General features: G+C 39.3%; 1 protein-coding gene across 1 annotated transcript in view; it reads left to right on the forward strand.

Moving 5' to 3' along the window:
* LOC149822666 (uncharacterized) overlaps positions 1 to 23,804 on the forward strand; it is a 142,134-nt gene that overhangs the window by 86,060 nt on the left and 32,270 nt on the right. The window contains exon 20 of the mRNA XM_089980338.1: positions 11,795 to 11,869. Coding sequence (XP_089836464.1) covers positions 11,795 to 11,869 — 75 coding nt within the window. The remainder of the gene's footprint in view (positions 1 to 11,794; positions 11,870 to 23,804) is intronic.

The raw sequence follows: 23,804 nt of genomic DNA on the forward strand, positions 1-23,804 counted from the left end.
TTCCCATAAGTATTACCTTCAAAAGAAGGCCCTCTCCCTTACTCAAGGTGAAATGTCTATTAGGGAATATTTTGCCGATCTTTCCTCTATTTGGGATGAGCTCTTTATGCTTGAACCAAAATGGAGTGGAGAGGCAATTAAACTCCGCCACAAGCAACTTGAAGAAGATCATTTCTTCAATTTTTTGAATGGGTGTAGACCGGAATTTGAGCAAATAAGGTCATCACTTCTCTCCTCATTTACTCCTCCCTCTCTTGAAGATGTTCTCACCAAATTAAGTGGTGAGGAGACTCGTATGAGTTTATGTAAACAAGGATCAAGTGTTCTTATGGTTCCTTGTAATCATGAAGAAAACAATGAGGTTAATGCCGTATCAAGACCCGAAAGTAATGTAAAAACCTATCGTCCTCCTCATTTTAAATTCCAAAATCAAGGAGGAGATGGTGGACAAAGAGGAAAGAGGGACTATAGCAAGACTATATGTCATTTTTGTAAAGAACCGTGGCATATCAAGCCCGTATGTCCCAAATGGAAGAAGCTTCTCGCTATGGCCACCACCGGTGCACCACAAAAGGAAGAGGCTTCATCAAGTGGGTCACTCTCGTTGAACCAAATAATGGAAGCCCTTCAACCTCTTCTCAAGGGAGCTACATGCGGTGCCGCCGTGTCTACTTCCATTCCAGGTAAAGTCTCTTGGCTTTTGGACTCAGGTGCATCTTTTCATATGTCCCCAAACATGTTTTCACTTTTCGATTATTCAAATAATGTTTCTCCATCCTTTGTTTCCACTGCGGATGGAACCTCTCTTGAAATTAAAGGAATAGGTAATTTTGAAACTCAAGATTTTTTTATTCCAAAAATTAGATTTATACCTAAACTTAACTTAAATCTTCTCTCTGTTTCACAACTCTCGGACCATGGTTGTGATATTAAATTTTCATGTGATAAATGTTTAATACAGGATCGCCTGTCCGGGAAATTGATTGGGGAAGGCTTTAGAAAAGGCGATTTATACTATATGGAATCTCTTCAAGTTCCAAAATCCTTTTGTAATGTTGCCCGAAACAAAGATATAAATGTGTGACACAAAAGACTTGGTCATCCTAATATCACCAAGTTATCTTATTTACATTTTGCGAATGACCTATGTAAAAGTTCTTTTTCTTGTAATGACTGTATCTCGGAAAAATGCAAAGTTTACCTTTTGAGCAAAGAACGATGTTTTCATCTAATCCCTTTGAAATTGTTCATTCCGATGTTTGGGGACCCGCACCTGTTGTCTCAAAATGAGGCTTTTCTTATTATGTTATTTTTGTGGATGATTTCTCTAGATATTCATGGATCTTTTTTCTCAAATTCAAACATGAAGTTTTTTCGTGCTTTAGAACCTTCTATTCAATGATCAAGAATCAGTTTAACAGTAACATAAAGATTTTTAGAAGTGATTCTGGAGGAGAATATCTCTCCAACCAATTTAAAATATATCTTGAAGATCACAGAATCATTCACCAAAGATCTTGTCCTAAAACCCCTCAACAGAATGGGTTGGCCGAAAGAAAGCATTGGCATATCATTGAGATCACTAGAACCCTTCTTATTTCCCAAAACATCCCTAAAATTTTTTGAGCTGAAGCAGCTCTTGCTTCTGTTTACCTCATAATCCGCTTGCCTTCTAGAATATTAGGGAAAATATCCCTTTTTGAGATTTTATATAAACTCGAGCCGGATTATAGTAGGTTACGAGTCTTCGGGTGTAAGTGTTTCATACTTACGGATAAGAATGACAAACTCTCTCTCAAGGCTATCCCCTGCGCTTTTCTTGGATATTCTGAAACTCAAAAGGGATTTCGATGTTACGATCTTCGAGAAGATAAGTTATATGTCTCTAGAAATGTAACTTTTTTGAAAAATGAAAGTGGATTTGAAAAAAATGTTTCTCAACAAGAAAATTTTGATTACTTCTTCCTTTTTGACTTATTGTCTAGTAATGATGATACATCTAGTGATGATGATGTATCATCAAACCATAATTGTGAGAAATCAGATGTGGGAGTCACCTTACTATCGTAGCAAGAGATAGAGAGAGAGGTAAGAGGGAAGAGAGAAAAAAAATGTTGGGCGGCAATAGAATCTTCTCCCCTTTCCATTGATATTTATATGTTGTACAAGTGGTACAATACAGTACAGTGGTACAATACAGTACAGTATGCTGTACAAGTGGTACAATACAGTACAGTGGTACAATACAGTACAGTGGTACAATACAGTACATGAAATATATCCATTTACATATACATATTTAACAGCCTCCCTCAAGTTGAGGATGATCTTCAATCATGCTCAACTTGCCCTTAAGTAACCAAAATTGATGACTAACCAATCCTTTGGTGAAGATGTCTGCCACTTGGTCTTCTGATCTGACATACGAAGCCTCAATTTCTTCTGTTTCAATCTTTTGTCTAACAAAATGCTGATCAATCTCAATGTGCTTCGTGCGACAATGATGAATAGGGTTAAAAGAAATATTAATGGCACTTTGATTATCACATAAAAGCAGAGAGGAAGAGATGAGTTCATTCAACTCTTGAAGAAGATGCCGTACCCAAGTGACATCAGCTGTCCCTGCTGCCATTGCCCTGTACTCTGCCTCAGTGCTGGATTTAGCAATGGCCTTTTGTTTCTTACTACTCCAAGTGACAATATTTGGGCCAATGAAAACACAATATCCTGAAACCGACCTACGCTCATCAGGGTCCCCACCCCAATCTGCATCACAATATGTAAGTAAACGGTGTCCTGTAGTGAAGCTTTCATCTTTGTGATAGAGCAATCCATCTCCAATAGTCCCTTTCAGATATCTGAGAATACGCTTAATACATTCTATATGACAATCAGTGGGAGCATGCATAAACTGAGATGCTTGATTTACAGCATAAGCAATGTCAGGTCTTGTAAATGTAAGATATTGCAACATACCAACAATGCAGCGATATAAAGTGGAATCATGATATAATTGGCCTTCTTTTGCACTAAACTTATGATTTAAGACAGATGGGGTGCTAAGAGGTTTACAATTAATCATACCAGTGGTGTGAAGAATGTCAAGAGTATACTTGTGTTGACTTAGAGTGAGTCGATCATCTTGCCTATCGACTTCAACTCCCAAGAAGTATCGCAATGGGCCTAAGTCCTTCATCTTAAATTTGGCCATGAGTAAAGACTTGACCAAGGCAATATGTGCATCATCACTCCCAGTGATAATGATGTCATCAACATATATAAGAACCCAAGTAGTAACATGATCATTCTTATACATAAATAAAGAATGATCAAGTATACTCTTAGAAAAGCCATGCTGCTGAATTTCCATGGAGAAACTCTCAAACCAAGACCGAGATGCCTGTTTTAAACCATAAAGAGACCTTCTCAATTTACAAACCCATGTAGCCGCATCATGTTCACTATATCCAGGAGGTTGCTCCATATACACCTCTTCCTTCAAGTCCCCATGTAGGAACGCATTCTTGACATCCAATTGGCTAAGAGACCAACCATGCTGAATTGCCAAAGTGAGGATCACACGAATGGTGCCAATTTTGACAACAGGGCTAAAAGTTTCCTCATAATCTTGCCCATATTGTTGTGTGAATCCGCGTGCAACAATGCGAGCTTTATATCTTTCAATGCTACCATCTGGTTTACGCTTGATCTTGTAAACCCATTTGGAACCAACAACATTTCTATCAACAGGTCGAGGAACAATATCCCATGTATGACATTCATGAAGTGCTGCCATTTCTTCGTTCATAGCTTCAACCCAAGCTCGAGAATGGGCTGCCTGATGGAAAGTAGACGGCTCTTTCTCTTTGGCCACATTGGTTAGAAACAACTGAAAGTCAAGAGAAAAATTGTTGTAACTAACCCAACGATGGATAGGATGCCTTTCACGTGTGGATCGTCGAAGAGGGGGAGCCTCGTGAGATAGAGTTGGAGGGGCTCCTCGACGGGCATAAACCAAACCTGAAAACCGTGAAGGTGCATCCTGGATGATGGAGTTGTCTGCTTCAAACTGAATTGGTTCATCAACAACAGGATCTCTGATAGAGTCATATAGCAAAGTATCACAAAGCCATGGATCATAAGTAGTTTGCTCATATACCTGAGAAGTATCACAAGTGCTGAAATGGTCATCATCAAAAACAACATTTCTAGACACCTTAATCTTACCCAAAATAGGATCATAACATCTATATCCTTTATACCCATCGGCATATCCCAGAAATCTGCACTGAACTGCTCTGTCCTGAAACTTGTTACGTAAAGAATGATCCACATGGACATAACAAATGCATCCGAAAGCATGCAAATCATCATAAGAAGGGTGAGAACCGTGAAGCAAATAATAAGGAGACTGATCTCCTAATAATTCCATAGGCAACATGTTAATGATATGCACTGCAGTGTGAAAGGCCTCAGTCCAAAGAGAGAAAGAAATATCAATATTGTGCATCATACTTAACGCGGTTTCAACAATATGCCGATGCTTACGTTCTGCTACTCCATTCTGTTGTGGAGTGTAAGGACAAGAGGAGTTACGTGTGATGCCATGGTCCTTTAAATATTCACTAAAATCATGAGATATGTATTCTCCACCACCATCACACTGGAAATAAGTGATATTTGAATTGAAAAGGTTCTGAACAAGAGCATGGAATTGTTTGAAAAGTTTCAACACTTCAGATTTAGATTTCATAAAGTAAATCCAAGTGTAACGAGTGAAAGAGTCAAGAAATAACACATAATAACGAGAGCCAGATAGAGATGAAACAGGAGCTGGGCCCCAAACATCAGAGTGAATAATTTCAAATGGCTTGGAAGCTCTTTTATTGATACTTTGAAAGGGAAGTACATGACTCTTGCAGACATTACAACTAGGACACTTATGATCTAATTTGACTTTGGGAATAAAACCTAGAGAAGACAATTTGTCAAGGAACCCTTGACTACAATGACCTAACCGACGATGCCAAGAAACTGGCTTATTACATTACATAACAGAAGAAGACTGACTCAAATAAGCAGGAAAAGATGGAGTCACGGTAGATGACGTCTTCAAAGTCCCGGGGGCTGCTTCGAAGACGTACATGTTTCCGCGTCGTTCACCCTTAGCGAGCATCTTCTTGGTTCGAAGGTCCTTAAGACAAACAGAAGACGGAGTAAATTCCATTGATGAATTTGTTTCATCAACCAATTTAGAAACAGATAAAATGTTTTTCTCAATGGCAGGAGTGAGTAAGACATTTTTCAATGGTAGTGTAGATTGTGACAAAGAGAGAGATGCATTTCCAGTATGAGAAATAGGGTGGTGGGAACCATCTCCCATGACAATAGTGCCAGAGCCAATATAAGGAACCATGTTGGAAAGTTTACCTGCATCAGAAGTAACATGTGCGGCTGCTCCAGAATCAATATACCAAACTCCATCATCATTCTGACGCAAATTCATGTTGTTAAATGCAGTCATCAGAATTTGTTGCACATCATGTGGCAACCCTGCACTCTGTCCCTGATCAGTACCCTGATGTGCTCGAAAATTTCCCTGCGGCTGCCCCTGAAACTGTCTAACATTCATCTGTCCAGCTCTTGGTCCTGGCCTCCCTGCCTTGTTGCGATTCTGTGGGTTGTGCCAACAATCTGCTTTCACATGACCACGCTTGTTGCAATGGAAGCAAGTAGGGACACGAGTACCTCTAGTGGCAGGTGGAGCAGTAGGAGTAGGAAGGAGTCCTCCACGGCCCATATGAGCAGCAGGTGGACGAAATGAGGTAGACCCAGATGTAAACATGACAGGATGAGGATCATCAATAAGATGATCTTGAGTCAAACTAACTTCATACTGTAGGAGTTTGGCCTGTAAATCCTCAAAGCATGGAAGTGTAGAGGCAACCTGTAATGCAGTGCAAAACATACGATATTGGGGCCCAAGGCTTCCCAATACCTGCTGAACAACATCTCTGTCAGAAACAGGATATCCAATAGCGGCCAACTGATCAATGATAATTTTGATATCCCCTAGAAATTCAGTAATGGTCTTAGTTCCCTTTCGCATAGATTGGAACTGCCATTTCAGTTGAAGTGCACGTGATTCAGAAACCTGTGAATAAGAGTGAGCAAGATGTCTCCATAGTTCTGCAGCAGTAAAATGGTCAGAGATAGTTTGTAATATACGATCAGATAACGTGGCAGTCAAATAGGCAACCACAGATTGGTCCTTCTGAAACCAAACATCATACGCAGGATTTGGAATAGCAATGCAACTCACCTTCCCATCATTACCAGTTACCTCTTGCGTAATAGTCATAGGTGGGGCGGGTGATCCCCCATCCAGATGCCCGGAAAGACCATGACTTCGGATAAACGGCAGAATTTGGCGTTTCCAAAGTAAGTAGTTATCATGAGTTAATTTGTGAGAAACAAGTTGAGAAAGAAATCCGGGGCTGATTTTAGAATCCATAAGGAAGAAGATCAAGGATGAATCAAACAGCACGACAGAAATTCGTAGGTTGTACGGACAGAACCGTACGGACATAAATTTTTGAGTTTTGGAAATCACGATTTTTCAGTTAATCGTGCAGAATGTACGATTTATCAACTATATTACAAGAAATAGATAAGAAATCACAAGAAGTTTGAGAAAAGAGGCACTTTTGAGAAATGAGGGTTCCCAAATTTGGGAAAACAGAAATTAGGGTTGATAAAATTGGGGATAACAGAATATGTAAGAAGGAAAAGATGCACGATATGAGGAAATGAAGAAACGTCGTCGAAATATAGTGATTCAATGGAGAAACAACAGAGAAAAGATGGAAAAAACACTTTCCTTGAGAACGCCCAAAAACGCACGTCAAGGTCCTTAGGGGTCTTCCAGATGATCGTGATTACCACGCCCTTGGCTCTGATACCATGTGAGAAATCAGATGTGGGAGTCACCTTACTATCGTAGCAAGAGATAGAGAGAGAGGTAAGAGGGAAGAGAGAAAAAAAATGTTGGGCGGCAATAGAATCTTCTCCCCTTTCCATTGATATTTATATGTTGTACAAGTGGTACAATACAGTACAATGGTACAATACAGTACAATATGCTGTACAAGTGGTACAATACAGTACAGTGGTACAATACAATACATGAAATATATCCATTTACATATACATATTTAACAATAATGAGGACATTAAGGGTGATGTCGAAGAGCATAACCAACAAGAAGGCAGGATTTTAAGTGATCCAATAACATACTCACGTAGAAACCAAGACACCTTTAGAAGTGCTATTGATCAATATAGTGAACTTGTTCCTGTTCTCGATCACCAAAGATCTGAGAGGAATAGGAGACCTCCCACTCGTTTTGTCTCCTTTGATTCTTTTTCACCACGATATAGGGCTTGTCTTAGTGCCATTCATTTTTACTTTGAACCAAGAAATTTTGAAGAAGCAAAAAATTGTATAAAATGGCAAGAAGTTATGCAAAATGAACTTAATGCTCTTAAAAGGGCTCAAACTTGGGATTTCCAAACTCTACCCATAGGAAAGAAAACTCTAGGGTGTCGATGGGTTTTTAAGGTTAAAATTAAGAGCGACGGATCCCTTGAAAGGTATAAGGCTCACTTAGTTGCAAAACGGTATGGGCAAGAGTATGGAATTGATTATGAAGAAACTTTTGCTCCTGTAGCCAGAATGGTTACAGTTAGATGTCTTATCACTATTGCATCTATTAAAATTTGGAATATTTTTCAAATGGATGTGAAAAATGCCTTTTTAAATGGTGATCTTAATGAAGAAGTGTATATGGATGCTCCACCAGGCATGGAGATCCCTAAAGATAAAATTCTTCGTCTTCAAAAGGCCCTTTATGGTTTGAAACAGGCTCCCAAAGCCTGGTATGAAAGATTTACCAGTGTAATGCTGGAAAATGGCTTCTCCTCATGTTATACTGACACTGCTCTATTTACTAGAAAATCTAAGGCAGGGATTGTAATATTGTTACTATATGTTGATGACATGTTAATTACAGGTGATGATGTTCAAGGAGTCAAGGGTATTAAGTCCGTCTTGACTTCAAAATTTGAGATGTCAGACTTGGATTTTCTAACATATTTTCTTGGAATTGAGGTTGCCTATTCCCAACGTGGTTATTTTTTATCTCAGTCTAAGCTTGCTTGTGAGATTATTGACAGATCAGGAATTTCTGATGACAAAGTATGCGAAACCCCTGAAGTTGTGGGAGCAAAAATGAAGATTGACGACGGTGTTCCTCTAATCGATCCTACTCCTTACAGACAGTTGGTAGATTCTTTAATGTATCTCAGCATTACTCGACCCGATTTGTCACATGCTATACACATCGCCAGCCAGTTTCAGCATGCTCCTACAACCGTTCATATGAGTGTTGTGCTTCGCATCATCAGATATTTGAAGGGAACAATGAATAAGGGAGTATTCCTATCCTCTTCTTCTGAATTAAAATTGCTTGCTTATACTGACTTAGATTGGGGAGGTGATCCTAGTAACCGTCACTCCACCACTGGTTTTTGTATTTTCTTAGGAGAATCTTTGATCTCGTGGCGATGTAAAAAGCAACAGAAGGTCTCCTTATCATCCACCGAAGCCGAATACAGAGCCATGACATCTATCACCATGAAAATAGTATGGATTCGACGTCTTTTGGAAGATATGGGAGTTGTTATGAAATAACCAGCAAAGCTATGCTGTGACAATAAAAGTGCAATCTACATTGCCAAGAACCACACTTTTCACGAGCGAACAAAACATATAGAGATGGACTGCCATTATGTCAGGGAAGAATACTTGAAGAAGGTCATTGATCTACCATACGTGACGTATGAGTATCAACTTGCGGACTTCTTCACAAAAGCTCTTTGTTCGCTTAGATTTCATTTCCTTCTTGACAAACTTGCGGTTATCACACCGTAAGTTTGAGGGGGGGTGTTAAAATGTATACTCAAAAGCATTATTGTAAGTATAAACATATATACTTATACACATAGAGATACATATACATATGTTATATGTATACGTATCTCTATATATAAGTATATATATTTATACATTTTTCTCTTTTTACCCGAAAAGGGTATTTTAGTCCTTTTACATTTTGCGCATATTCCATTTGGAATATGCTGTAATTTTTCTCTTTATTTTTTAATTTCTTTTATTTTTATTTTTCCTTTTTGTATTTCCAAAAAGGAGCATTGGTGGTCTCCCCAATAGAATCGTTGGGGAGCCCCCAACGGTCACAATTGTGACCGTTGGGAGCTCCCCAACGACTCCTTTGGGGAGCCCCCTCTAGCCCCTCTCCTTTCTTGTATAAATAGGGGTGTTCCCCCTTGTTGTAGAATAAGCTTGAGAGACTCAAGCATTTGCTTTTATTTATGAAATACATGCATTATTGCATGTTTATTATTTATACGCTTTTTGCGTATTTTGTTCAAGTGTTGTGAGAGTGCTTTCGTGCACTTCTTTTATAAAGTATTTGTGCTTGTATGCGTATTGTCTCTTCGTAGACAATTTCACAATGTGGACATGGAAGCAAAAGCAAGAGCTTAAAAGAGGCATGACACAAAAATGGAGCTCTTAAAAAGAACTTTTGATAAAGTTTAAGAGATCCAACAGTGATTAGTAACATGGATAAATAATTTAGATACGGAAATGGACTCACTTTCTCATTCATCATGTGTTTCAAGTGTGCTCTCTATTAGAAATTTGACTTTTTTTATTTTACTGTCATCTATATGCCTTCATGGGGCCAACTAGTGTTATCAAAATGCGCCTTGAGGCGCAAAAGGCGCGGCCCTCTGTGCCTCAAGGCGCTAGACTGAGGCGCAACATTTTTTTTTTGTACAACAAGATTTCTTAAGACATAATCAACAAGATTTTTGTAGGTTAATCTCATATATTTTCCAGTTATTTCAGTTATGTAATCAATTTCTTAGTATATTTTAACTTTTGTTGGTTAATCTCATATATTTTTGAGTTATGTAATCAGTTTTTTTAGTTACTTTTATATGTTAATCTCATATTTTTTAGAATAATCTTATATATTTTAACTTTTGTAGGTTAATCTCATATATTTTCCAGTTATTTCAATTATGTAATCAATTTCTTACTATATTTTAACTTTTATTGGTTAATCTCATATATTTTCCAGTTATGTAATCAGTTTTTTAGTTACTTTTATATGTTAATCTCATATTTTTTAGAATAATCGCATATATTTTAACTTTTGTAGGTTAATCTCATATATTTTCTAGTTATTCCAGTTATGTAATCAGTTTTTTAGTTACTTTTATATGCTAATCTCGTATTTTTTAGGACTTATTTGAGATTTTCTATTTATTATTGGTTGTTATTTCATCAATAAAGCATTTCTTTATTTATTTGTATTTTTAGATATATTTTTTTATAATGTTTTTAAAGTTTTCAAAAAAAAAAATTGAGGCTTACGCCTCGCCTCGGTTTTTGGTGGAGCGCCTCGCTATGCCTCAACGCTTTTCACAACACTGGTGCCAACCATTCCATTACATTGGTTACCGCAGATTTAATATTTTCCGGTTATAAAAAAGAAATGGGAGATTGGCTGCTTGTTGGTGAGTGAAATAAGGGGAAACACAAATAAGTTGTCTTTCTGTAAAACTTTTCCTAATGAGTTTATACTATATTTTATCATGGTTTTACCTTCTTGTGCTTATGCATTTGGGTAAATGATGCTGTTTAAATTGATTCATTCCATGTTATGTTTACAAAGAATTAAAATTATATTTTCCAATAGTTTGTGATTTTACTTTCTCACCCATTAATAAATAGTAAAAGGAAACTGAGTATCATAGAGCTAACCAGTCACCCAGGCCTTACCTCAGATTCAATTAAGCTAATTGGATGTGGACCCAGATATAGGTCCAGCCGTTTATCCACCAAGATTGGTAAACATGCCCAGTCATCCTATTTGACGTGGGTCTGATAGTTTTTCATGTTTTTAAGGAATGTATATTGTGCATGTTTAAAATAGCATAAAACATGATCCAAATCCAAATCATGCTTATGGGGTCCAGCTGAAAGATTCAGGCTAACCTGTTCCAACCCATTTAACAGACTCGGGTATGAGTAATCTATTGCATCTCAAGTGGTAGTAACTAAAAAAGATGAAAAACTTTGAATTTGCTCTGGTCTTAATTTTTTTTTCTATAAAATTTGCACAAGTGGTAAAATTATTTAAAGATCTGAATGAGGTGATTTGCAGTTATATATGTTAATACAGATGCAAATTGTTTCAGTTTATTCATAAACATTTCCTTAAGGTACAACTGATTTGAATCGTTATGATGAAAAAGGGAAACTATTTGACAAGTACTGGTGGCAAGCACATTTACGTGAATTTTTCTTTATTGGTAGAAATGATTGTTCCTTGCCTCCTGATTACTTGGATCTCTAAGTCACCGGGTGTGCACTTTTTTCATGAGGTATTCGATCCACTCTAACATTCTAGAAAATTAGACTCTTCAAGGACTTGAACTTTTAATGTTCATAACCCTGACTTTTATCCTTGTGGAAAATGGCTAAAGTTCAAACTTTAAACCCCTGTATTGAATCTTACACGATTGTACTACATGATGGTCTCACTAGCTAATGCAGCATGTACTTGTGGGAAAGATTTTGTCTGAAGGCTTTTGGACAAGATGTATGAATAAATGTATGCTGATGTTCTCTGTACCGTCTCAGGTTCTTCCTATTTTTCCTAGGCTCATTGATCTTCCTCTGGACAAGTTCAAGGCTGCACTGGATAACATACTGCAGGTGAATGTCTCATATGCTCTACCTTTTATTTATCTTTCCATGTTAATCTTTACTTTCAAAAACTCCTCCAGAAAATGTCATTTCTTTCCCTAGTTGGTGCTGGCTTTCATTTATTTGTGTCTTGATTTGGTGTGTCTTGATTGGGAATGCTCTGCCTGTTTGATCATCTCTGGGAATTCTGCATGCTGCAGTAAAAAAAGAAATCCAGACTCCTAACTGTAATGATACCTCAAGAAGTCAAGTAACAATGCCTACTAGGGCAAGAATACACTTACAAAGGCATATAGACAACAAGAGCACACACACACACAATGTTAAAAGAATAAATATTTTATTAGTCACAAGAATGCACAAAACATGCATACAAAATAAGGGACATCAGTCCCATATATATTCACAACACAAGAAGCCCATCTAGCCATTACCCGTTAGAGATTCCTAACGGCTAGTTGGTCCTATCAATGACCAATATGCCCCTAATGAGCATAACTCTAAAAAGTTAAAAAATAGAAAAATAAAAATAGAAAAATACACAAATATCCTAAACACACACACACACACACACACATAGTAGGCTATAACGTCGCACGTTCAAAATCGCTTTTTTGGACCTTTAGCAGCGGTCCTGGACTGCCGCTAAAGGCCCATTTTTCGCTGGGACCCTTAGCGGCTGCCTAGGACCGCTGCTAAAGGGTCCAAAAAAAACACAATCGGATGTGCTGGGCTCCTTCGATGCCTAGTGTGTCCGATGTTACGACCGTCTGTGTATATATACATGCATATGTATATACATGTATGTGTATCTTTGTTAAGAATATGTATTACCGTGTGCAAGGGTATTTTTGTCACATTTGTACTTTAGTGTAAAATTGTAATTTCTCCTTATGTGCAGGGAAATTCTTGTACACCATATATATATATATATATATATATATGGAGAGAGAGAGAGTTGGGCATGACCCTTGCTATATTTCTTTTTCCCTTAACTTTTCTTTCTTTCTCTTTCTTGTGAGGTAGCAGGGCCATGGTATCAGAGTAGGGCAAGGATAAGGCCCTGTTGAATCAAGACTGCTGATTTTCATTGAGGCTCCAAACATTTCCACGTTAGTCTCAATCTTTTCGTTCAATCTCCTTTCTTCTTTCTCTTCTTCCTCCATTCTTTCAAAATCTATCGTCTCAATATTCTTATTCCTTCTTTTTTCTTCCTTACCTTCTCCTTATTACGTTGATCCGATCCAGTCGTGATTTAAAAAAAAATTTAATCTGTCAGATTAGATCATGACCCAAGTGTGATTCTCTAAAAAAAAAACACACGAAGGGTTCTTTCTCCTGTATTTTCTTCTTAACATCACGCTGGTGTGATCCAAGTGATTAAAAAAAAATCACGTCAAATCAGATTTTGGTCCAGGCGTAATTCCAAAAAAAATGGGTCACTTCAAATATGGTCTCTCTAAACCTTCCTTTCTTTACCTTTCCTTATTCTTCCTTCCTTCTTTCCCTCTCAGTGCTTCTTTATACTTATTTTTTTTATTTCCTTTTCTTTTCTCGTTAGCGTTTCATTAAAACCTCCCTTCTTATCTTTACTTATTTTTCTCCTTTACTTCTTACCACTTTCTTTAAAACTTCTTTCCTTTCTTTAAAACCTTCTATAAATTTATTACCCTCTTATCCATTTTCTTTCCTTTTTATCTATTTCACGATTGACCTTATCTGATCGTGATCTATGTCACATGGACTCTTCTAACAGGGCACCGTACCCACACCCAGGCGGGTGCTACACTTGGACACTTCCTTTATGTTACGTGAAGTCAACCACACTATGGTCCATTTCCATCCAAAAGTAGATTCAATTAACCCTAATCAAGTCCATTTTTATCTATATTATATATATAAATACATAAATGCACACAAATACACATAGTGTAAACTTAAAACTGTTAATATATATATATATCCTCTCTGCACCCCCGCATTCAAGTTTTTTTAAAGTGCCACATCACCGCATCCACACCTATGTGACATAGATCGTGATCTTCAAAAAAAATGAACGACCATACTGAGTCTTTAAAAAAAACATCGTTCTCAGGTTCAGCCAATTGTTTTAGCATTCTCTCTATTCACACCTTGATTATCTCCCTTCTCAAACTCTATCCTTATGGCTTCATCTAGTCCCATCAATTCTTCGTTTCTCAGTCAGCTTGTTAATGATAAGCTGAATGAGAATCACTACCTGGAAGAAACAAATCATGCCTTTTATCAGTAGTCACTATTTAATGGGGTACCTTGATGGAACTAAATCCATGCCTCCTGAATTTGTTCCTGCACCTCAAGAGAGAAACAGATGAGCAATCAAGGGAGCCATCTGTTAAAATATTATGTATCTTTTAACTGTAAACTGAAATACCCATCAGGGGTATTTCAGTCCTTTTACTGAATAGATATCAGCCACCCTAATGGGCTAACATTTTTACTTTTTCTTTTTTTATTTACTTTTGCCTTTTACACCTTTTTCTTTTTACGCTTTTTTTCTTTTTGACTGTTGTGAAAGGGACAACTCCATATAGCTGTTGGAGCTGCCCCAACAGTCACAAATGTGACCGTTGGGTGCAGCTCCAACAGTCATATTAAGCTGCACCCTGTGGCTTCTTTTTGCATTATGAATAGGCCTTAGTGGCCCTTGTAAACACATCCTTTTTTGTGAGTGCATATGCAATAACAATGCTTTTGTAAAGCCCCTCTTGGGAACTTATGAATTGAAGTTCATTTTGTTTCATGCTTTTGTGCATGTGTATCCGTGCCTTCGTGCACTGGTGAGTGTTCTCCTTTGTGCCTTTGTGCACTCTTTGTATTTCTTGTATTGTGGTGTTACACACAATCTCTTTTTGTAGAGATTTTCACATGGTATCAGAGCAAGGTTGTTTGGAGAAAGAAATTGGTGTGATTCTTCTCAATATCAAGTGCCTCGGAAAATGTGCCTTCAACTTTTTGGTGATTGGAGTGGAGACTCTTCTTCATTCAATATTTTAGAAGATTACTACAACAAGAAAGATTTAAAATCTTATTGTGGTACGTATTCTTTTCTTTCTTCTTTCCTCTCTAATGGGTGAGAAAGACTCCCATTTTTCTCTTGGTTTCAAGCTAAATGGCTCAAATTATCACGTGGGGGCCGGAAATATGGAAGCTCACATCAAAGGGAAAGGGCTTTGGGGTTACATTCAAGGCTCGATTCCGGAACCAGAGCCTAAAATTACTTTGATTAAAGAAGAGGAAATCAAAATCCTTGAGGGAGATGAAAGAACTAATGCTCTTGAGGAATATAGTAGGAAACATGAGGAATGAGAAATGAAGAATTTCAAGATCTTGTCTTGGATTTTCTCTTTCGTTGAGACAAGGATTAATGCCAACATTATATAGTTTAAAAAGGCTTCTCAAGCGTGGGAGTATCTTGAGAAGATGTATACTTCTAGGGACTCGTCCCATAAGTATTATCTTCAAAAGAGAGCGTTAACTCTTGTTCAAGGTGATATGTCTATAAGAGAGTATTTTGCGGAACTCTCTTCCATTTAGGATGAGCTTGCCATGCTTGAACCCAAGTGGAGTGGAGAAGCCATAGAGCTTCGTCATAAGCAATTAGAAGAAGACCGATTCTTCAATTTTTTGAATGGGCTAAGGCCCGAGTTTGAGCAAATAAGATCTTCTCTCTTATCCTCTTTTACCTCTCCCTCTCTTGAAGATGTCTTAACTAAATTAAGTGGAGAGGAAACCCGTATGGGCATTTGCAAGCAAAATCCTAGTGTGCTTGCAATGTTCACAAATCAAGAAGAATGTGATGGTGTTAATGCCGTTTCTAGACCCGGTAACAATTTAAGAACATATAGACTTTCTCATTTTAAGAATCAAAATCAAGGTAATCAAGGAGGAAGAAGAGATTATAGCAAAATCTCGTGTCACTTTTGCAAAGAACCGGGTCATATCAAACCGGTTTGCCCAAAATGGAAGAAACTTCTAGCAATGGCAACTACATCTCAACCATCCAAAGAGGAATCTTCAAAAGAAGCTCTATCTCTCAATCAAATTGTGGAGGCTCTTCAACCTCTTCTAAAGGGAGCTATTTCTGGTGCCGCCGTATCCACCTCTTCTCCTCCAGGTAAAACTTCTTGGCTCTTAGATTCGGGTGCATCCTTTCATATGACATATCTTTCTGAGTATTCTAAAAATGTGTCACCTTCTTTTATTTCGGCCGCGGATGGTACTTCTCTCGAAATTAAGGGAATTGGAAATTTTAAAACCCAAAACTTCTTTATTCCAAAAATTAGACTTATACCAAAATTAAATTTAAACTTGCTTTCCGTTTTTCAACTCACGGACCTTGGGTGTAACATTCAATTCTCATCTAATAAATGTTTAATACAGGATCACCGGTCCGGGAGATTGATTGGGGAAGGCTCTAGAAAAGGAGACTTGTACTATGTGGACTTTCTTCAAATTCCTAAAAACACCTTTTGTAATGTGGCCCAACATAAAGACATAAATGTTTGGCACAAGAGACTTGGTCATCCCAACATTACCAAGTTATCCTATCTACATTTTGTTAAAGATCTTTGTAAAAATACTTTCTCTTGTAATGATTGTATTCTTGGAAAAATGAGAAGTACATCTTTTGAACCAAGAACTATGTTTAGTACTAAACCTTATGAAATTATTCACTCGGATGTTTGGGGACCGGCACCTGTCATATCCAAAGGTGATTTTGCTTACTATGTGATTTTTGTGGATGGTTTCTCATGATGTTGTTGGATATATTTTTTCAAACATAAGCATGAAGTTTTTTTATGTTTTAAAACATATCATATGATCAAAAATCAATTTAATAGTAATTTAAAGATATTTAAGACCGATTCCGGAGGTGAATATTTGTCTAATGAGTTTAAGAAATATCTTGAGGATTGTGGCATTGTCCATCAAAGATCGTGTCCTAAGACCCCACAACAAAATAGTTTGGCCGAAAGAAAGCATAGGCATATCATTGAAACCATTAGAACCCTTTTCATTTCCCAAAATATTCCTAAAACAGAAAAGCTTTTGGTGGTTAAGAATCCAAATTTCGTAGCTTGGAGAAAAAATGATCAGGCTGGCGTTGCCCCTCTTGTCGTCGCCTCACGTGTTCCAGCCAATAGGCGTGGGAGGGAGCGACGCCCCCCTACCGTTTTCTTTTTCGGCTAGAGGGCAGGGGTGCCGCCCCTGCCTTCCTGTGTTTTTCGGTCAACGACACCCCTGCCTCCACTTTTCTGGCCGACAGGCATGGGCGACACCCTTGCCTCCTTTTCTATTCTAGCTGACAGGCAGGGGCAACACTCCTGCCTCCTTTTCCCTTTTTAGGCCAGTAGGTAGGGGCGCCGCTGCCTCCTTTTTCCGGTCATCAAGCAAGGGAAACACCTTTGCCCTCTTGCAACTGGGCTCGTTCTGAACTGAGCCCAACCCGATCCTTGGTCCCGTCCGAGGATGGGGGTAGGCTCAGCCTGACAGTTGAGCCCGCCACCCTTCTCCTGCTTTTCTTGGTGCCATCAAAGTTTAGAGAAAGATTTAAATAGTTCATGTAATAGAGATCTCCCTTCCTATGGCCTTGCTCAATCAGTTTTTTAGACTGAACATCCTGCATGGAGCAACCCTTAGATGAGAAGGAGATTCCATATCCATGATCGAAAAATTGTGAAACAGAAAGAGGATTCAAACTTAGTTGTGGAACAACTCTTACTTTTTGGCAAAAAAAAGTTTTTACAAGAATTTAAAGTTCCAACACTTTTAATTTGTAAAGATGTTCTATTGGCAGTTGAAACATAGGAGGTTTTTGAATTAGTGCGTAAGTCAGATAAACCATTCTCAGGAGGTGTCATATGAAAAGAGACATCCAAATTAAGGATCTAAGAAGACATATTTGGAGGGGGGAGATGAGGCTATTGCGGCACCCGATGTGGATGGAGATTTGTGTAGCATTTGAAGTGCCTCCAATAATTGAGCAAGCGAAAAAGAATCCTTTCCTTTAATTGGTTCTTTCTTCCTTGGTGTATGTTAAGATAAGTCAACCACGTTAGAATTTATCTTCTTAAGGTTGTTTTATATTTTACAAAGATTAAGGGACCTAAATGTAATTTTTATTCTTTTGGCTAATCCATACTTAAACAAGAGATTAGACCTAATTCAATACACGAGTAAGGATTTCTTTTCTCTCATCTCTCAATTCTCACATGGTATCAGAGCCATCGTCCTTGGGAACGTGACCTCTGGATCGCATGAAGGTGGATCATGCGGGATCGCGTGAAGGTTGATCGCGGGAAGATCACTTGAAGTGGATCGCGTGAAGGTGGATTGCGTGAAGAGGACCGGGTAAGTTTTTTTTCTCTTGGTGGTACAGATCTGTAGTTTGACAAAAGTCATGACTTAGATCTGTAATCAGATCTAACAGTCGTGGTGGAGACATGGGTTTTCGATCGACATATAGGTATGAGTGTTGTGCAGACGTCGTGAAGCAGGCGACAGGCGGTATCTATGTTTATGTTTTGGTGATGATGGAGTAACAACGTGGGACGGTATATTGTATCAGATTATGTTATAGTGTTGTGCAGTTGTCATTATCAATTTTTTTCAGATCTGCAGTGTGGACCTGCATATTATGGAGTGGTGTTTTTTTTTGTGTCGTTGATTTGATACAGATCTGGGTGTTGTGGTGAAGGCCTATTACAATCGTCGATCTGCGTATTGTGGAGCATTTTTTTTTTGGTGTCGTTGATCTAGGTGTTGTGGTGAAGGCCTATCACAGTCGTCGATCTGCGTATTGTAGAGCAGATCGTTAGTACGTGAAGATTTTTTTTGTGGAGTGGAGAGTTTTTTTTGGTAATCGATCTGATTTTAAACTGACAGTTTTTTTTTTTGCTCGTGGACTTCTATTGCAGCAACAACATTTGTTGTGATTTCTGAGTTATTGTTAATCATTATGGGTGAAGTTACCAAATCTGATTACAAGAATGAGGCTATTGGGGAATATAAAGCCTTCACCAATCCTTTCTCATATGGATCTTCCGTGAAATTGAATGAAACAAACTATGCAAGGTGGTCAAGGACGTTTATGATGTTGGTGTCTGGACATCATAGAAAACATATCTTATTAGAATCTGAACCAAATGATAAAACAGGAAAATATAATACTTGAGAAGAAGATAATGACGTTGTTATGTCATGGATCATGAACAACATTGAACCTCATATTGCAGATGGCCTAATTTATTATAATATGGCTAAATAGATGTGGGATAATCTTCGAGATACATATTCTCAAGAGACTAATGTGAGTCGTATCCTCCAAGTCGAACAAGAGATATATAATTTACAGTAAGGTGATCAGACCTTGGCCCAGTACTATGCCTCTGTTAAGGCTGCCTTTGAGAGACTTAATGCTCACAGACCTCTATGTTGCTCAAAGCAAAAAGATCATCAAGAACAGACTATGGTGGCTCGGTTCCTCACAGGCCTATCGTCAGAGTTCATAGTTGCTAAAGCTCAAATGTTGACCGAGTCTGATGTTCCTACTCTTGCTGATGCATACAATCGATTGAGTAGACTTGCCATCTCTCTTCTACAATCTCAACCTGCATCTCAGTCATCTGCTTTAGCTGTTCCATCTAGTTATGGACGAGGAAATACTCTGAATGTTAGAGGCAAAGGTCGTGGAAGAGGTTTGGCAGGTAGAGGCAAACTCCAATGTACCTATTGCGGAAAACCAGGGCATTTAGAAGATCGTTGCTGGGTTAAACATGGTCGGCCTACCTTTTCTCCATTGAAACCAAATGCTCTAAAGGCTAATGTTACAAAACTTGAGGCAAAACATGAAACCCATTCTCCTAGTCATTCAATCACTCTTAGTCGTGCTGAATACGATGAACTGGTTGCTCATCGCCCTTCAAGTTCCTCTTCTCTTGTAGCTGGTGTGGCTCTCTCAACAGGAGACCATCTTTCTCCTCATGATAGTAGGTGGATTATTGACTCTGGTGCATCTAGACATCTATGTGGAAACTCTTGAATTTTTTCAGAGTTAAAGACTATTACTGCACATCGAAGTGTTTCATTAGCTAACGGGAGTTCCTCCCCTGTTATTGGTCAGGAAAATGTTCCTATCTCCTCCTCCTTGCAGTTGAACAATGTTCTTCATACTCCTTCATTTCCTCAAAGTCTACTCTCAGTTAGTTGCCTTACAAAAGAGCTAAATTGCAAAGTGATATTTGATCCTGTGTTGTCATTTTCAGGATTTGCTGACGGAGAAGAAGATTGGTGGAGGCTATGAAGAAAATAGAGTCTACTACCTACGTCACCCTGTGGAAAACATTTATGCTGCAGTCGATTCTTTTTCGAGTCCTGTTCAGTGGCATCGTCGTCTCGGACATCCTTCGTTGTTGAAGCTTCGTCGTGTCGTTCCTCAAATTCCCTCTACCACATCATTCCAATGTGAAACATGTCAGTTAGACAAGCATCATCGGAGTTCGTTTCCTTCTAGTCAGAGTCAGTCCAGTCATAAAGTCTTTAAACTTCTTCATGCAGATGTATGAGGTCCTAGTAAGATTTCTACCAAGACCCAATGTCGTTATTATCTTGTTATTGTTGATGATTTTTCCAAGTTGTCTTGGGTGTTCTTAATAAAAGAAAGATCTGAAGTTCCTAACATTATAAAATCTTTGGTCATTGAAATAAAAACTCAGTTTGAGTCAGTTGTTAAGATTATTCACACTGATAATGCCTTTGAATTTAAAACCACAACAATGTTGCAATTTTATCGAGACCATGGTATTCAACATCAAACCTCTTGTGCTTACACTTCCCAACAAAATAGGGTGGCTGAACGAAAACACAGATATCTCCTTGACGTTGCACGCACCCTTATGATTCAATCCAATGTCCCTGCTTCATATTGGGGTGATGCAGTTACTACGGCCTGCTATTTGATCAACCTATAACGCTCCAAAATTTCAAACTTGCGAACCTTTCAGAAAATAAGCAAGAGACTAGAAGAAAATCACTTTCCTTTCAGAGTTTGTTTATGTAATCAGCGAAAGATAATTCTTTTGTTAAATTCAGAAAGACAAGCTGACAACTTTGGGCACGTTAGCTAAAAGAACCAAAATTCACAACACATGTTACTTGCAAAACACTTGAAAAAGCCACTTTCATTTAAAGAGGTTCCCAAATAGTACAAAATTTGGATATCCCAAGAAAAATTTGTTACAAAACCCAAAACGTCCAGGATGCGAGCTAAGAGCAGGAAGAAGAAATCTTGAAGTCAGCTTGCCATCGCCCGTGGTGTACTTAATCATCACTTGTACCCATAGAATGGGTTAGTTTCGCGAAAAACTAGTAGGTGCACAAGAGAGACTACAGGAAATTGAATTAAAAGCATTTAATTCAGCATGCTAAGCAGTTTGAAGCAGATATGCAGTTAAACAGGTAAGCAGTTCAGAACAGGCAAGCAGTTCAAAGCAGGTAAGCAGTGCATCTATCGAAACGCAGCATGACGATTCATTTGATCGTAAGCTGTGAACTACCACGCAACAAGCAAGTCTCATGACCCATCAACCAGTGTGAACAGACTTTATGTTTCGATATTTCTGACCTGCGGGTACGCGCAGACAAATCTTAGAAACAACTGAGACTAGTTCGAGCGTATGTTATTTTATGTATTTTCAATAACCCTTATAGCTAGTTGAGTCCGCTCCTAAGAAGACGACTTTAGCTGAGAGAGGATTCCCCAAAGGCAAGTACTTGGCAATGGATGCATCCAACTTCTGCAGAAGTCTATGGATCTACCATCTAGGATAATGTCTGGTAGTTCCTTCCCCTAACTCCAATGACTGGGGAGGCCGGATCTTTGCCCGTGGGGTTGTTGTTAATAACCTGTCCATTGGAGTTTTGTACCGATCCATCCTCTCTCTTGACAGAAACACAAGGGCGGATGAGTGTGTCAAGGGTAAATTAACTGACGACTCATTCTATATGCTCTGGTCTTTTGACCAAATGAGCATCTTACCTGTGAAGGCGATCCCATTTTTATGTGTTTACAACATTGTGCATTTAGCACTGTTTGAGGTCGCACGACCGTCTCATCCCATCATCGCAGTACTAGCGTGTAGTGCACGACTACAAGTACTCTAGGATAAAAGGGGTATAGTTCCTCAATAAGAGCCTTAACAAAAGTGTTTCGCAAAGATGTAATGTTTCTCAAACTTTACTTTTGACATTCTTTATCTTTTAAAACAGCCAACAGCTTGTGCCAACATTTGGCATGCGATTTTCTAGAATCTCATCCGCTATCGTGGTATCTACATGCCTCGCATGACTCGATACCAGCCTCGATAGATGGGATACAGGTTTCTCAATAGAACCTCCGCTAAGAAGTTTGCTCAAGCCCGAATTCGGGGTTATTCTAGATATGTCGGATAGACGAACGAAACCAACCAATCACATCCTTCCAAATACTTTGATTTGGGCAGTCTTTGATGCTTTTGCGCAGCTCCCTAAAATCTCAAGTCTACTATGCAAGACTGCTCACTCGAAAAGCCAGGATCCCTGCTAGAGATCCCTCTCCTTAGACGAGGATGTATCGTTAAGCTCCCGACTCAACTCTTGTCGCAAGAGGGAGAGTGGTAAATATCTCTTGCATCCCCTATGAAGATGCCTTTTATAAAACATGTAATGAGCGAAAACCTAAGCGTCATCTGCAATGGCAAGGCAATAATGAAACATTTGCAAAAGCAAGAGCCTGGGCACAAAGCGCGACGACAAAGTAAAGACATGGAAGAAAGTAAAGGACAAAGATCACAAAACAACGTCCTTGAGTTAAATGAGTACTCGTATAAATATATATATGCATATATATTTATTTAATTGTCCTTTTTAGTTAATTGAACTCAATTCAATTGTCCAAGTCCTCTGTGCAATCTTCCCCTACCTTGGGGAGTTGCGAGCTTGCTGGAGTCTGCGGGTGTAGGCGATTGACGGCTCGGGTCGCAGAGCGCGAGCGGGATCTATTATATGAACTACAAAAGCGATGATCTTATCAAGCTAATACCAAAAACAGAAGGTCAGGGGCATTGCCGCTGTCCTGACGTGAAGAAGCAGAAGGCAGGGGCATTGTGCTCCTGAGCACCTACTATAAGCGCAAGAAGCAAGGGCTGCGAGCCCCTGCTGTCAGCAAACTACGAGGAGGCAGGGGGTTTCACCCCTGCCCTTCGAAAGCGAGGGTAGGCAGGGTTGCGCCCCTGCCTTACAAAGTAGAAGAGAGGCAGGGGTTGCGCCCCTATCTTATGAGGATGCAAGGAGGCAGGGGCGAGGCCCCTGCCCGTCGATCAAAAAGGGGGAGGCAAGGGGCTTCGCCCCTGCCTGCCGAATATGTAAAGAGGCAGGGGGTGAAGCCCCTGCTTGACGTCAGAGAAGAGGGAGCAGGGAGGGGGCTCGACCCCCTCCCCTGCCGTAATAGAAAGCAGGGAGGAGGTTGGGCCCCTCCCCTGCTAAAGATGGTACAGGGAGGGGGTTTAACCCCTCCCTTGGCCGCAGGGAGCACAGGGAGTAGGGAGGGGGCTTGACCCCTCCCTGAAATCAGAGGGAGTAAGGAGGTAGCTCGACCCCTCTTGCGTACTACGAAGGCAGGGAGGGTCGAGCCCTCCCCTGCGAAGATCGAAGGCAGGGAGGGCTCGAGCCCCTCCCTACGATAAACAGAGGCAGGGAGGGTCGGACCTTCCCCTGTGCACCTAAATAGGGGAACTGGGAGGGGCTCGACCCTCCCTGTGAAAAAGGAGACAGGGAGGGGTCTCGACCCTCCCTGTGAAAAAGGAGACAGGGAGGGGTCTCGACCCTCCCTGGTGAAGACAAAAGGGCAGGCAAGGGACCCAAAACC

This window comes from Nuphar pumila, chromosome 11, assembly GCF_984573655.1.
Source record: "Nuphar pumila chromosome 11, dmNupPumi1.hap1.1, whole genome shotgun sequence".
Lineage (NCBI taxonomy): Eukaryota > Viridiplantae > Streptophyta > Magnoliopsida > Nymphaeales > Nymphaeaceae > Nuphar > Nuphar pumila.